Below are 17,070 nucleotides of genomic sequence, written 5' to 3' on the forward strand. Positions count from 1 at the left end.
TGCATTGGGCTACTCCAAACTCACTGTCAGATCACATGTCTGTGGCCACAGCATGAACCACAAAAATCATATATCCACTATTTCATTTAGAATATTTTTTTTCTTGTTTTCCTCCTCTAAAAACTACGTGCGTGTTATGGTCTGGTGCGTGTTATAGAGCGAAAAATACGGTACTCTCTTATAGGTGTACAATAGCCCTAGGAACACAGGAAGCTGCCTTATACTAAGTCAGACCATTGGTTAATTTAGCTCAGTACTGTCTACACTGACGAGCAGTGACTCTTGAGAATTTTAGGCAGGAGTCTCTTCTCAGGCCAGTGATGCTGGAAATTGTGCAACTAGAAAAAGTACTCTACTGCATCTCAGAAAATGTGCAATCTGTATGAACATTTAGAACAGTGGGAGTGTCTAGAGATTTCTGATTTGGGAGACAAATGGTTGCATGCTCTCCTTCCCAAAATAATTTAACTTCCTCTTTTGATAACTCCTTTGATAATATCTATTTAACTTAACACCTGTTAATCTGATTACACCTCTAGTCCAGTGTATGGCCTTTATGCTATTATTTTTGCTTTAATTTTGGATTCTTCTTCCATGTTCTGTTGTAGTGATTCTTTTCAGAACAGAAAATTTTGTGCTCCTTCCCATTTTGCACTCATCTCTTTGGTTCTTTCACTCATACTTCATTCTCTATTGTTTCTGGTCTAATTTTCCACTCAGTCTTGATCTTTTCTTAGGGAAGGTGTTGCAGAGGGGGATGGCATCTCGGCTCCAGGTTTTCCTGCAGAATACTGAATTTATTACCTACTTCAATCTGGCTACCAGCCTGGTATGCTCATAACACTTATCCCAAGAAGGGTGTAGACTAAGTACACACTTTACATCTAAAGCACATGACTTCTTCACCCAAATACTACTGGGAACTGTAGTTTACATCTAATAGAATTACAATTCCCACTACTGTTAACAAACTATAATTCTTAGGATTCTTTACTAGAAGTTATGTGCTTTTAAATGTGCCTAAATTGTATGGTGTGTAGGCAGCCCTAGACCAGGTCAGATGAGACCTAACAAGCTGAAACAATCCAAGCAGTATAGGGGTTCCTTCTGGCAGCAGGAAGTGTTCTAGTTTGGATGACTGGTGTTGGGAGTGGTTGCATGCCTTCTGAAAATGCAGGGTCACAGCTTGGGGATGCTCTGGACCTGGCCTTACTTGTATACAAGAGTGCCTTTGCACATAGAATGACTCCCTGAGCACACTATATCTGGGTAATTTTAGGGGAACAGCAAAGATGGGGCTTCTTATGACTTGAATTCTAGAACAGATTATGCTGCTGTTTTTAACTGCTGTATCTATTCTATGAGTTTAGTTTGCATTTTAGGGGTAGTATTTTAAATTGGTTTGTTGTAATATGTTATTTTTATATATAAATGTAGAAAATACAATAATAATGTTAATTCTGTATCTGACATATAGTATTCAATATCTGACAGGTTGCATGCAATAGCAGTTTACATTTGACAGTGTCTGATGGTTTCTACAGAAATGAACAAATGTTGTATTAATTTCCATCAGTCATTTAACCAAAAGTCAGATGTTGACAGTAGATTCTGATTCCAAACTTTAGCTCATCTCTACTAAAGGAACTACAGAATGAAGTGATATAATCCCAGGCCCATAGGCTTACTACATACATAGACCCGAATTAGTATACTGGTTATCATACACGTGTGCAATAAATATTTCATGCACTAAAAATAATATCTAACCTCTCTCAGGAGGTTAATTCTAGTCAAACCTGGAACAAATAATACTTATAGCCACTTAAAAGTCCAGTTCAATGAAATCTATGTCATGGATTGCTGTCTCGTTCTATGTGCACTTACTTGAGAATAGGTCCCGCTGAACTCTGTAACAGGAGGGAGAGAGAAGTGGTTCAGATAGCAGCTGTAATTTTGTTTATAAGGATTACTTACTATGCAAACCTAACCATGTCTACTCAGAGGTAAGTCATATTTAATTCAATGGGTTTACACCCACATAAGTGGGGTTAGGACTGCAATCTTAGACAGAATAACATACAGTGAAATGCTGTGGATTTTTGTTGAGCAGCAAGAGAGTTCAATGAGTCTTACTATATCTTTGTATTAATTATCTCAGAGGAAATTGCTTTCTATATGTTTAATTTGATGCTGTGAATGAAAATAAAAGTGAGGCACTGGAGAGGGTGAATGTAATTGTTATTTATTTGCAGAGAGAGAGTTTTATTTAATGTTTCTGTATTATTGACTCTGAAAAATCAATAAAACACTAAATTACAAAAAAGGGAAAAAAGGTTGCAAATATGGACACAACAGTTTAATTTGATGGCGATGGTCAGGTTTGGCTGACTCAGAATGTAGCTTATTAACCAAATGGTTAATATTGTGATTGCGTTATTGATATGTACTGGTGTTTATTGCTGAAGGATTTTGTTCTTCATTTATGTACTGTGGCAACACCAATACTATGATGTTTGAAATGTGCAGAAAAACAAATGGGACAATGAATAATGGGTTGTTCCTCCTAATTTTAATTTTTATGGTTCTTGGAAGAGCACTTGTGAAGTTCTGAATTCTGTGCAAAAGTGTATTCATATTTTGAAAAGGAACTGCCATAGGTATATACTATATTCTTATTTCCTATTTCTCTGCAATGTTACCAGCACTTAAAGCTGCAATTCTGTATATACTTATAGATATAGGATATATGAGACGCAGGATTGCACTGTAAACCTATTAATTTCAATGGAATCAGGTATACCTAAATCCATATAGGATTGGGCTGTTATTTGGAACAACTGCTTTTCTCCATGTTAGAACCTGCATTGGAACTTACGAAAAAGAGAATTTGAGTGCACATCTTCTCATAATAAAGGTCTTATGACTATGGATGAATGTAAATTAGAATCCTAGGTTTAAAAAGTTGTACAGTTGGGACACAACGCAAAACACATTTATTAGTGTGTAAGTCCCATAAGACCACAATGGGACCTTCAAGTAAACATATTTAGGAAACGGCCACTAGCTTCTCAATGTCTGCTTTGTACATTATTTAGTTCAGAGACAGGCAGAGTTTAGCTGCTTTGGATCTAGTCAGTTAGTTCCAAACTCCAACATCCACCAACCTGGGCCAGGCACAAAAGATACGTAGTCTTAAAGAACAGGGCGTCTGTGAGTACATTCTGAGCCCAATAATTGGTTTTCAGTACCAGAAGTGATCTCAGCTGTGTCAGTTCACTTCAAAATAAAACCCTGGTTAACCCTCTTCATTTCAGCAACGGTTTAGGAGGAAAAAAGCAATTTTGTCGTTGCTAACCTTAAACAACCTATTGCAAATCAGCCAGAGATCTACCAGTAGATCCCAATCTACCTTCTGCCCATCCGTCATTTAGCACATGGTGGGTTGGCCTTGGATTTAATGCATTCAGGTGAGCGTTACAGCAGCTGTGGAGCCAGTGCCCATCTCTTTCCTCCGCCTCTTCGCTAAGGCAGAAGCACTTTTAAAGCAGAATAACGTTGCACTTGGTTTCCCAGCGCCTGAACGTTTTCATCTAGCTTCTGACAAATTTTCAACTGCGATGACTCTTGATAACTCCTTCAGCAGCTGCACTTCCAGCTCCCGTTTTCTATTTCAAAATTATTTCCTCGACGGCAGTAAGGGCAAGCAAGCTGTCAATAGCGCGCCTTCACCGGCTGCTCCCTCAAACACGCAACGAGCGGCCTATCGGCAGGAGAGGCAGAGATGCGCTATTATGGGGACAGTAGACTGCAACTCCCAAAGTGCTTTGCGAGAGGATGGGAGCGGGCTTTGGGCTCGGCGGCGCACGCGCAGGTAGCCCGGACTACATTTCCCTGTCGCCAGAGCGCGCGCCGTCCCCCCCCCCCTCCGGCGTGCGTGCGTGCGGGCGAGCCGATGAGCGCGTGGGAGAGGGAGGGGGTGACGGAGCTCTAGCGCGGTGACGAGCAAAGTGTGTGCCCGCCATAGTGATAGCAGCCGCCGGGCCGCGGTGCGTGGGGGGCCGGGAGGAGGCCGAGAGGGGCAGCAGCGACGCCGGACAGGTACGGCGAGCGGGGGGCCGGGCTGAGGGGGGAAAGGGCAGGCCGGCAAGCCGAGGCCGGTGACAGGCGCAGGCCGGGGTGGGGGCCGCCTCGGCAGCCCGCCTGGGCGGACGGCGCGGAGGCTGCTTTCTAGCCCCGGCAGCGAGGCTCCCATGTGTTCCTGGCTCCCTCTCGCCGGTGCCCAGGACCGGGAGGTGGGGAGGGAGGCGGGCGGGCGGAAGGCGGCTCGGGCCCTTCTCCGCGTTGCCCTCCCGGGCCGGGAGCAGAGGGAGAGGAGACGGCGCTGGCTCTCGCTTTATCTCCCCGTGTAAAGAAGGGAAGGGAGTTTGAGGGGGTCGCGTGCGAGGGGGAAGTGCCCATATGGGGGATACGTAGCGATATACCTAAGCCATTGGTTGCGGTCGTGGGCATGTTTTCCGTAAGCCACGGTGCGACCGAGTTCCGAGTCAACGCGCGCAGGGCTGCCCTGGTAGGCGAGCAACTCACTTTTCTCTCGTCTCCACGCGGATCGCCCTGCATCTTTCGGCTTCTCCCCTCCCCCTCCCCCCGCAAGTGCTGGAGGCGGAGAAGAGGGGTTAGGGTGATGCTGGGGGGGGGGGTCAAAGACCAACATGTGTCGCAAAGTAGAGGGTAGTTTCTTCCTCTGTCCCCCCCTTCCCTTCCTCTTTTACTTGCCCGGCTTCTGGTCCTTGCTGATCCTGCCAACGCGAGCATACCTTTTCTGTTTTGTTCCCAACCCGCTTTTTCTTCTCCTCCTCTTTGGCCCCCAGCTGTCACCTCTCAGGGTGGGGGAGGGACGCTGGCGCCGTGGCAGCTTTTATATAAACTCTCGAGGGAGGTTTTGTCTGCCCGAAGCTTATTCTCTTCCCCCCACGTGAACCACCTTTCTCTTTGCGACACCAATTGTAGGGCTTAGTTTGAGTTAGGAAACTGTTTTCGATGCCAGAATTCAGCTCTGCGAAGCTGTTCGTGTCTTTGTGCGTGTGAATAATTCTTTTCCCCAGACCAATGGGAAGCTACTACTACCCCTGCTGCATACACGTTGGAGTGGGGAAGAAATTTTAGATTGGTTTGAGTTGTAGTATATTTAATTTTAGAACTTAGCCCCAGATATTGAATAATACAAGGATGACCTGTGATGCTTCTCTCTTGGAATATACTATTTACTGATACACCTGCCCTTATGGGCAGTGTGTTCTGTGGTAGGGTGACAGTGGCTTGCATATTACAGGGACCTCTGAGGGAGTGAAAATCTACCTTGCAGCCCTTGCATTTGGTTTCTTATATTGGTAGAAGCCAGGCCATCCAGTATCAGGTGTTGTGGGCAGTGTTAGAAACTTGGATATATAAGTTAATTGCCAAATGGTGCCTTAAACCTAGGTTACAGTCACCACAATGGTATGTCTAGGTGTCACCCCCTCCAGCTGAGTTGTTACTGTTATTAATATTATTTTCATTCTATACTGCTTTATATTTTAAAGAAAAAAATCTCCAAGCTGTTTACAACACATTAAAACATCAAATAAAATACAGAATAAAACAAATTTAAGCTTCAAATATAATATTTCAGATTCTTCTCTAAGTAACATTTTACTTGCCCCAGATTTATTTACCTACTTACTTTATATAGCTGCACCACAGCAGGAAGATAGTGTTGTGTAGTGGTGGTTAGAGTGTCAATAGGACTTGGAAGATCAGGGTTCAAATCCTCACTCAGTTATGAAGCTCACTGGGTGACCTTGTCCAGTCCCAATCTCTTAACCTACCTCACAGCATTGTGAGGGATTAACTGGGGAGGGGGAAGCCCTCCTTGGAGACAAAGGTAGGATATAAAGGCAGTAAATAAACTCTTCTTAAGATAGTTGGAGGGGCCAGCCAGGTGGAGATGTTTAGTCACCAACCTGGCATCCAGAGATTTCAGCGTGGTCGCAATTCGACCTGTGCTAGTTGCAAAATGGTTGTGGGCAGGGAAGTGGGTAGATCTGGCATTGGTCTCCTGTAGTGGGGATATGGGTCTTCCCTCGTAACTACATCCTGAAGCACAACCCTCTTTCTTTGTTCCACGAATCTCAATGTGAACTGTTAAAACTTCCCCAGTAAGCCTTATCTGCATAGCCCCATCTAAACACCTGTCAGGTTTGCATAGGGAAAGGGTCATCAGACATGCATCTTCGCCACTCTCCCATTCCATCCATGCCCATGGTGGCTGGGTCATACAGTGTCATGGGTGGGTGGCAAGATTTGACTTGATCACAACATAATACTGCTCAGGCCTTTACATTTCCCCATGTAAACACATGACAATCATTCAATTATATAATGATTAATAATAATAGCAGCTGCTGGATGGCAGGAGCGCATCAGATTAGGATTACTGTGGCAGGTGAGAGGGGTTAATGCTTGCCCCTATTTTTAACAACTTGTCCCCTGAAGCTATTTGCTCTACAGAGAGAAACCAAAGGTAGTATTGGGTATGTTTTCCCTCAAAGTAGGAAAATAGCAGGTTTGTATGTGTGATTTTAATTGGTGAAATGATGGTGGTGGGGTGACTGTGGGGCAGGGCGGGGCTAGACTTGATCTGGTCGTGTCTCAGTTTGCTCCTTCCTTAACAGCTGCTATTAATTACAGAATATACTGATCACATACCTATTCTTGTTTGGCCTTCCGTGGTAATTGTATTTCTGATATACAAAATACTTTATTTTTGGACCTTCACAGTAATCTTGCAAAGTAAAAGGTAAAGGGACCCCTGACCATTAGGTCCAGTCGTGGCCGACTCTGGGTTTGCGGCACTCATCTTGCTTTATTGTCTGAGGGAGCCGGCGTACAGCTTCCGGGTCATGTGGCCAGCATGACTAAGCTGCTTCTGGCGAACCAGAGCAGCACACGGAAACTCCGTTTACCTTCTTGCCGGAGCAGTACCTATTTATCTACTTGCACTTTGACGTGCTTTTGAACTGCTAGGTTGGCAGGAGCAGGGACCGAACAAGGGGTGCTCACCCCGTCGCAGGGATTCGAACCGCCAACCTTCTGATGGGCAAGTCCTAGGCTCTGTGGTTTAACCCACAGCACCACCCGCGTCCCAAAGTAGATTACTGTAAATGTTTACTGTAGATTACTTGCAAAGTAGATTACTGTAAATGTTTTTTTTTCTTTTCTAAATAAGGAACTGAGGTTGAACAATAGTTATATTGATAATCAACCAAGTTTTACTAAGAGTAGACCTGCTGAAATTAATGGGCCTAGTGTAGTCATGTTCATTAATTTCCATTGGTGTGCTCTGAGTAAAACTTAGCTGAATCCCATCCATATAGTACGCTATCACCTAGTGAATCCATGATGAAGATTTGATCCAGGTCTTGTTGGCCGCTCTCCCAGGTTGCCACTGAACCATACTGGGGTGGCTAATTTTTTTGCCGGAGGACAGCATTTCGCCATTGCTGATTTTTTTTGGGGGGGGAGCCACAAGCCAAAAGCGGTTGGGGATTTAGGTTTTTTTGAAAAAAGATTATGACGATAATTTTGGACTAAAATGAAATAGCTGTAAGCTATGGTTGAGGAAAAGGAATGGCTATAAGTATTTATTCCAAGGTTGGGAAAGAGGGCAGAAACACTCTGCTGCTGGCAAGGCAAAGCTGCTAACAGCAAAAGCAATGTAAGGAAGTTAATATATTAGCAGGATTTTTTTTAAAAAAACAACACTTGTAATGTTATGGAGAATGTTTAAATAAGGAAGTAATTAGAGAGTCTTTTTGTTGACATCCACAAATGAAAATAACACAAAGGTACCAGGGAAGGGAGTGAAGGGAAGTCAGGGGAATCGATGAATCCCAAAATATGGATTAATATTAAGAGTGAATATAGATGTTTTGTTTTTTTCTTTTTCAATGTAATGATCGTTTATTAAGAAAATTAATAAAACTTTTTTTAAAAAAAGCTGCTAACAGTCATTCATTCTCTCTCTTGCATGCACACACAGGCGTATGTAGGTACATACTTGCATTTGCATATGTAACACACACAGAGAGGCACACTTAGTTGAAGCTGTGTTCCTTTGGCTTTCTGTATGGGAAAGATGAGCGGGACGTGGGTGGTGCTATGGTCTAAACCACAGAGCCTAGGGCTTGCCCATTAGAAGGTCGGTGGTTCGAATCCCCACAATGGGGTGAGCTGCCGTTGCTCGGTCCCTGCTCTTGCCAACCTAGCAGTTCAAAAGCACATCAAAGTGCAAGTAGATAAATAGATACCACTCTGGCGGGAAGGTAAAAGGCGTTTTTCTGCGCTGCTCTAGTTTGCCAGAAGCAGCTTAGTCATGCTGGCCACATGACCCGGAAGCTGTCTACGGACAAACTCCGGCTCCCTCAGCCTATAGAGTGCGATGAGTGCACAACCCCAAAGTTGTCCGCGACTGGACCTAACGGTCAGGGGTACCTTTACCTTTACATTTTATGGGAAAGATGAAGGAAAAGCCAGTGTTAGAAATTAGCCAGGCACCAGACACGGGTCCAAATGCAACCTCTGGATGCCAGGTTTGCATCTGGGGAAAGCAAAAAGTCACTTAGAGAAGGATCTGAAGTATTTTCCTTGAAACTTGAATTTGTTTTATTCTGGATTGTTGTAATTGATGTTTTAATGTGTTGTAAACTGCTTAGAGATTTGTTCTTTAAAATATAAAGCAGTATAGAAACGAAATGAATAATAATAATCTCTGGGGGGGGGATGGTGCCTAAATATTTAATTGTGGCAACTGTAACCTAGGTTTAAAGGTCCATTCGGTGATTAGATTATATAGCTGAGTTTCTAACACTGGAAACAGCTGCCTCAGGGCACCCTGAGGCAGTGGTTTCCAACAGTCTGTTTTCTTCACCCTATGCCTTGTTTCAAGGCACTCAGTAAAACTTGTCTTGTTCCCAGTGTAACTATCTTGGTGATGATTGCCCACTCATAGGTAAGTGGCAATTCCATTGGAAACTCCACAAGTAGCTCCATAGAATGCTTTCAAGCCAAACTGTTTCTTTAGAAAAGGAAGATTCAACTTCTTCATTGCTTAAAACAATAACTTCTTTAGTGTGGGGATGCTTGCAATTTCATCTAATTAGGTCACATAAATGGACCTAAACACCTCCCACTCATTGCAGTGTATTAAATGTACTGTACAAACATTGGGGTTTCTCCTGTGAACATCAGCTGTGACTATACTTCATTTGATATTGGAAAACTTGCTGGACTAGAGAGTTTACAGATTAACAAAAGACACCTGTTACCTGTATAATACTTTGGACAAAACATTGCCTTGGCATGGAATTAATCCTTTGATGTCAGGGTGAGTGGATATGTGTGTGTGTTGATTGTTGTGTGCTGCCTTTGAGCTCACATTCCCTTGCCAAGTTTTTTTTTTACAGCTGTATTTGAAGCTAATCTATGAAATTGCATATTATAATAATGCAAACTATGTAACCAAATAAATAATTGGTCAAGTATATGGATTGATCCTGTTGTCATTGGCTCTTCCTGTTTTGAGAAAGCAACTTGCTTAGCCCAGGGGTTGCAGGGGGAATGAATTGGCAGAACAGAGAAGCAAATACTATAGTGTGCCTTGCACTGTTCAGTGTTCAAAATCTTTCAAATTAAGATTCTGGTCTTCCCTCTTCCCCGGTCTTTCCCCAAATGACTCATCAGATATCTAGATATTTGTGAGTCTTGGGCTGTGTATTCTTACTGCTACTTTCTGATGTACTGCCAATATATTCACAGCTGTCTTCTGCTTTTGCACTTAGAATAATGTCTGATAAAGTGGGAAGAGGGATCTGTTTGTGGATGGGAAAAGCTCTAAAAAATGCAGATTGCCTTTCAGGAAACAGTATATCAGTGAGATAGAAAGCTATGCATTGAGTGTGGTTTCTCCACCACTGTGGACTCAAGGCTCACTGAGAATGTATAGGATATGCTTACATTTCCCAGTATAAATAAGAACAGCACAGTGAAAATGTTACTGTTAAAGCAGAAGGCACAGTAAGTAAAACTTATAATCACCTGAAAATGACAACCGAAAGTGAGCCAGATAAATTTGGTGTGGGCTGGGGAGCAATGAGGAATTGTACTGAATATCTTCAAGTATACCAAAGCAGGTATACTTACAAAATATGAAAAGTCCAGGAAGTTTGAAAACAGGAAGAGAACAGTCCTAAAAGTAGGATCCAGGATTATTTACTCCTCTGAACAGTGTAGTTTCATAGGTTTGGGAAAGTGGCCAGTTGACTTTGCCATCTGCCAAATGAATACATGTTGTATGTGATCACAGCTGAATACTGTTGGATTCTTCAGCAGACTAGGAAAATATTACTGAATCTGTCCTGATTTTAGACAGTTGTGTGCCTCATATTATGGGCAGAATCCAACACTGCATGTAGACTTCCAGTCATGCAACAAAAATTTACCTTCTCTCATCCCAAGCACCCTTAAAATCTGCCCACTGTACTTCAGGTGTGCAGGTGTGTGAGGAGTCAGCAGAGTTCTAGCTGAAGAGTCTGCACAGGTTTGTTTGGAAGAGAGTGATTCTTAAGATATCTTGATACAATACATTTTTAAAGCTCCAGGGGTCAACAGTCTGTGGATCATAGTCTAAACCGTTGGTTTAATTTTATGTATTTGGTGATGGTGAGGAGAAGCAGAAATGGACAGAGCAATGGAAGGAAAAGCAGGGTATTAGTTAGACTTCTAGGAAATCTGATGTGTTCCTCCTCTGGCAACCTGCTCTGTGGCAACCTACTCTGTGGAGAGTAGGGGTGGAAGAATGAAAAAGTTTGGATGTGGTGAGCATGAATGACTTGCTGGGTCTGATTTTCCAGGAAGGGACACAGCTGGCATAAAGTGCTTGATCAAGAAGCACACTCAAGCTGTCTGCTTGATTCTGAAAGTGGGAGTGCATTCTCATCCAAAACAAGTTGAACAATCATTTCTGGCTTGGTGGAACCCCCACCCCCACCCCACCAGCAGTATTTTTGTTCCGTCTGGGTTTTCATGGTGCTGTTAGTAACACCAGGAGTCCTCTGTAATAAAGCCCCTCTAGGTTTTGGTAGGGGACACGGGTTTGCCGATCAGAAGGTTGGTGGTTTGAATCCCCACGAGGGGGTGAGCTCCCGTTGTTCGGTCCCTGCTCCTGCCAACCTAGCAGTTCGAAAGCACGAAGTGCAAATAGATAAATAGGTACTGTTCCAGCGGGAAGGTAAACGGCGTTTCCGTACTCTGCTCTGGTTCACCAGAAGCAGCTTAGTCATGCTGGCCACATGACCTGGAAGCTGTACGCCGGCTCCCTCGGCCGATAAAGCGAGATGAGCGCTGCAACCCCAGATTCGGCCACGACTGGACCTAACAGTCAGGGGTCCCTTTAGCTTTAGGTTTTGGTAGCCCTTTCTGTGTGGCACTTGTCAGAAGAAGCTCAGTAGCTGTGTGATGGGCTGCTGTTTCCAATGGAGTTGGTCTGCAATTTTATGAGAGTTCATTTGAGAGAGGCCTTCATGAATAAATGCAAGCCTAATATGGCAGCTTTGAAAAAAAATAATACTTAGTTAAGACTGACTTAAAGGCTCAAGTTTTATTGTAATAAACTTCCTTACTATAATCTATTCTCTTCTATGGGTCCACAGTTTCACTTGCTGACATCACCACCATGGCAAATGTTTCCAGCCTCTGATGAATGTGATGAGCTCCAGCTTTCCTCTCTGCTTCCAAGCTAGGGAAGATTTGGGTGGGGCTTTGGTGACTCTGAAAGCCCATTATTTATTTTGTATTTATTAATAATTACTTAATAATTAATAATAACTATTTTTATTTTATTAAATTAATATACCACCCTCCATCAGCAGATCACATGGAGGTTTGTAGTATAAAAACACAGAAATACATAATATAATAACAAACAAACAATCATAACAAAGAAAACAATACGCGCCCCACTATAAAAGACCATAGATTGTTTAATTAGCCAAAGGCCGGGGAGAAGAGGAATGTTTTCTCCTGGTGTCTATAACTGTAGGGGCAAATTTGACTCTCTTCCCAGCTCCAAAATTGGGAGGAAGGTTGGAGATAATTGAGTATGTTTCTAAGGAAAATGGGGTGGGGGAGGAATGGTGGTTTACACATATTAAACGTGACTAGAGTATGTATTTAGAAAAGAGTGGAGATGATTTTGGTGCTATGAGTGCCATGGATATAGGAAGTCAAGCCATTGGCCCATCTCTTTCAGTATTATCTATACTGACTGGCATTGGTTCTAGGGTTTCAGACAGCACATTACCAAGACCTACCTAGAGATGCCAGGATTTGAACTAAGGACCTTCTGATGTTTTACCACTTTGCCACAGCCCTTCCTCATAGAAGCATGGTGACAAAATGATGAACCCTAACCTTCCTCTCTTGAGTTAGTAAGGGAAGCTGGGGGGTGGGAGGATATTATTATTATTATTATTATTATTATTATTATTATTATTTGCCATTGCTGTTCCAAGTGCCTTGCAAGGAAGTGACGAATCAGCAAGATGCAGTCCTTTTCTAGCTTGAAGCTGCCGTGGGGAATAGGGGTCATCCTCAATGGGTTTCTGAGGTCCTTGGCAGGGGAAATCCCTATACAGTGGTGCCTCACAAGACGAAATTAATCCGTTCTGCGAGTCTCTTCGTCTTGCGGTTTCTTCGTCTTGCGAAGTAGGGCTATTAGCGGCTTAACAGCTTAGCGGCTATTAACGGCTTAGCGGCTTTAAGAAAAAGGAAACAAACTCGCAAGAACTCGCAAGACCTTTCGTCTTGCGAAGCAAGCCCATAGGGAAATTCGTCTTGCGGAACGACTCAAAAAACGGAAAACCCTTTCGTCTTGCGAGGTACCACTGTATGCTGTCTCCACCTCCAAGCTGGAGGTGAATGCTGGGGCTTGTTTTTACAGGAAGGGTCCCCTCGCCCCACCTGCTTTCCAAAATTGGAACTAAAGACGAAAGCAGGAAATGTTCTCTGTATTTTGGCAGCACAATGAAAGGTGGCACAATGGGTCAGTGCTTCTGGCTGTTAACCAGAAGTTTGGTGGTTCAAGCCCACCCAAGGATGGCTGTGAGCAGGATTCCTGCACTTGAAGGGTGTTGGACTAGATGACCCTGGTGTTCCCTTCCAGCTGTATAATTCTGTTATATTTTTATATGTGCTGGAAGCCGCTCAGAGTGGCTGGGGCAACCTAGCCAGATGGGTGAGGTATAAATAATAAATTCTAATTTAATTCTAAGATCTGGGAAAGTCACAGGGTCATGGTCACTGCATATTTTTGACTGGACGCCAAAGCCAGCCTAATGTTGTGGATCTCTGTCCTGCTCTTCTTTGGAAAGCTCAGAGAGGTTTACTTGTATCTGCCAAGATACACTGTTCATCCAGACGTTTATTAGGTCCGCTCAGACTTAATTTAAATGATGCTTCAGTACTGAATACTCCCAGGCGATTCACATTGCCCTTAAAAAACACCACAATTGGCCTTTCTTGAATAGTATTTGAGCCTTCAAAGAAACAGATCATTGAACCATTTTACAAGTCCAGTTTCTGTCCTTAACTCAAGGGTCCTTTTGAACTCTTTGTCCGTCATTATACAATGTGTCATCTGCCTAGAGTTGTACAATTTTATTTGCTAGGGGCAGGGAAATTGTGAAAATCACCTCATCTACCCAGCTTAATTTAATTGTTCTTAGTAGGAAGTAGACCCCGTTAATTTCAGTGCGATTTGCTTAGGGCTGCAGCATTCGTGTGTAAAAAAATCCTTTTGGAAACTCAGATTTTTAAATTACTTTGAGAAGTAATGCCTTTGAGAGCTGAGCTACTTTCCAGTTGGTACTGATTTCCTCCCTTCAACCTTTAGGGTGAGTCATGACTTCATGTTCTGAACTTGTGGATTCCAAGGCTGAGCTTACTGCTTTGCTGGAGCAGTGGGAAAAAGAGCATGGCAGTGGGCAAGATATTGTTCCTATCCTTACTCGGTAAGTACAGTTGTTCAGAAGTGCAGTTACACAAGCAATGCTATACTCAGTCCTGCTTGCAACCTGCCTACCCAGTGAGGCTTTTCTGAAACAAGGAGGGGCAGAGTGTCATGAAAAAATTATGGCAGAAAAACAAGGACTTCGAGAGTCCTTAGTTGCAAGTGTCTAGCAATCATCTATAATTTTTTGATGATACTTCCCAACATAGAAACCCAACAAATATTAAAGGAGAGCAGATGTTAACATAAATGCTTTCTTTACTGTCTTCTGGGTTCCTGTGTTGGTGGCTGCCTTGCGAGGGCAGACATCACCCATTTATTACAAGGCAGCATAGACCTTGTTTCAGCAGGGTGTAGCACTTCAGAGTCTCATTTATTTCCTTTGCTGAATTACTGCTGTGTGTCTCAGTCATCTGCAGTACAATTGGAACGTGGGTGGGTGAGTGGTTTTTGAAGTTCTTTAGCAGCGTTCATTGTGAGGGGGATTTCAAGTGGCTCATGTTTCTTCACCCCCTTTCTAGAATGTCGGAATTGATTGAGAAGGAGACAGAAGAGTACCGCAAGCGAGATCCGGATCCATTTGATGATAGGCACCCTGGTAAGATGCATTGAGAGCATACAAATCCACTGTGACTTCATTCTTGCTCGTGTTGTAAACGAGAGAGAGGGTGGGAAGGCCAAGACCGCAGAGATGTAGCTCCACAAAGTTTATCTGCTAGTACGGCACTCAGATTTCTCCCCAGTGCTTGACACATTTCAACAATTCCTTTCAGAATTTGCCCTTCCATCTACTTTAGAAATAATGCATATAAGGGGGGGGGGAATGTGGGCATACCTCACACAGTGAAAACCCATAGTCACGTTTTTGTGCTGACACTTGCTGAGCTTCTGAATCCTTTTTAGCGGCTCAGTCTGTAAGTAGTGTAGCAAAGTGGTGGGGAACCTTTGCATGCACCCACAGCTCATCAAACACTGCTGGTGGTCAAGGATGATGGGAGTTATAGTTCAACAGCATCTGGATGGTTGCATGTTCCTCACTTTCGGTTTAGTGGTTTCTTAGGCCAGTGATATATATTTAAACAAATTAGGAATAAATTGAAAGCGGACTTAAATTTATTGTGAGAGGCCTGGAATGAAAAATGAGAGAATCAGCTGTCGCAGAGCAAATAGAAGGCAGTTTTCCAGCTCATTTAAACCTTCCTACTTATATCTTGTTAAGGTTGATCAAACAAAATTTACAGATGTGCACATACCAGATACCATGAAGATAATTTGAAAGAAATGTGAGGGATTCTACTTTATACTGGAATGGCACACAGGTCAAGGCAATGATACACCATATGAGGTGGGACTGCCTAGCCTTATCTTGCTTTTGGATCAGTGTTACCAAGCGGATTAAGTTAGTGTTGCAATCTTCTCTTCCTTTTTCTGTGTATGCTGTACTTTTTGTCCTTGGGGTTTATTGGGTGGTCAGCAAGGAGGTGAGATTTAATATGTTGAGATTTTTTTTTTAATTAGGTCTAGACATTTCAGTTCTTGGATATTTTAATAGAAAGAATGACAGTTAGTGCACTAATAATGTATTACTGTTTCCAGTTCAGTTTTCTAAATACTCCTAACGTGTCATTTGCCTTGACTATCTTTTTTTGCTTGATTGTTTATAATTCTGTGAACTATGTGCTTTGCATTAAACGTAAGGTTTGTTTTCTACATATAAAACATTTTTAAAAATGTTACTCAGAATGCATTTAGAGAAAAGATACATGTGAAGCATCCTTTCACTTCTAGCTAGAAAATTTAGCCATGCCTTTTAATTTGCATGCTACATACTTTGCTATTTATTATTGCTAATCAAGTTTGGAAGACAAGCTGATATTGTTGTCCATCTCTTTCTAGGTCGGGCGGATCCAAAATGTATGCTTGGCCACTTGCTGAGGATACTCTTCAAGAACGACGATTTCATGAATGCAGTGGGTTTGCCCTTTACATTTTCCATAGATTTGCTCATCAGGACTGCTAGGAACTTTTCATTATTCTTTTACTCAGTCATCTTTTTGCCTTAAGTTAGGGGTACCAGAGTGATCATTTTCTTTTAGCTTTGCTGTGTGCTTAATTAGGAATGTACTTTCCAAGAACTGATATAAAATCTTTCTAAGCCTGACTTGCACAAGTTGCAACAGCAAGAGTATAAAGGAGAGCCTTCTGTTTGTTAACTTAATATGCATACCTGCAGCAGCTTCTTAAAAAACAAAAACAACCCAAAATGGTCTTTGCGCCTTGTCTGGCTCTTCCAGGAAAGTGTAGATTCAATTTGGCTGTTGTAATTCCTGCAGACTGTGTGGTCTGAGAGGATTTGTAAACAATGACAAATACATTTAAATTTTATTTTTTATTTAAGCTAGTCCTGCTAGCTAGGGATGATGGGAGTTGTAGTCCAAAACCAGCTAGAGACCCAAATTTGGGAAACCCTGTTCTAGTGTAATATGGGAGGTGGTGCTGGGGGCTTCAGAGAAAAGGAGGAACTGATGAAAAAGGCCTCCCCACTTCCATCAATGGGAGCCAGCATTGGATCGTTGTTGCTTCCATTCACAGAAGGGTAACTTAGGCTCTAAGCCATAATAAATTGGCTTCATTCAGAATAAGGGAGGAAATCTTTAATATTTCTTGCAGTCCAATACTGCATGCTTATGCAACTTCTTTTTCTTATATGGACCATTTTTTAATAGACAGTACTATTTAATTCTCTTTATCTCTTTTCAGCTGGTGAATGCTTATGTGATGACAAGCAGAGAACCACCTTTGAATACCGCTGCCTGTCGACTCCTTTTGGACATCATGCCTGGGCTGGAAACTGCTGTCGTCTTTCAGGAAAAGGTCTCAGATATAAGATGATGCTCACATAACCTTCCTGTTGACCATTTTAGCAGTCTCCACTCTCTCTGCTATTTCTAGAGACTTAGGTAGAC

At 42.7% G+C, this 17,070-nt stretch overlaps 1 protein-coding gene across 4 annotated transcripts in view; it reads left to right on the top strand.

The window, feature by feature from the left end:
- The window catches only part of DCAF1 (DDB1 and CUL4 associated factor 1), a 56,113-nt gene that overhangs the window by 545 nt on the left and 38,498 nt on the right, over window positions 1-17,070 (top strand). For 2 of the 4 annotated variants that reach the window (XM_083603241.1, XM_083603239.1), the window contains exons 2-5: window positions 13,988-14,105; window positions 14,626-14,702; window positions 16,001-16,074; window positions 16,865-16,978. In XM_083603241.1, the coding sequence (XP_083459367.1) occupies window positions 13,996-14,105; window positions 14,626-14,702; window positions 16,001-16,074; window positions 16,865-16,978 (375 nt within the window). In that variant the 5' untranslated portion in view covers window positions 13,988-13,995. Of the gene's footprint in view, window positions 1-3,881; window positions 4,102-13,987; window positions 14,106-14,625; window positions 14,703-16,000; window positions 16,075-16,864; window positions 16,979-17,070 lie in introns of those variants that run through there. The other 2 variants (XM_083603240.1, XM_083603238.1) reach the window with 2 other exon arrangements.

This window comes from Podarcis filfolensis (assembly GCF_964270895.1).
Source record: "Podarcis filfolensis genome assembly, chromosome: 2".
Lineage (NCBI taxonomy): Eukaryota > Metazoa > Chordata > Lepidosauria > Squamata > Lacertidae > Podarcis > Podarcis filfolensis.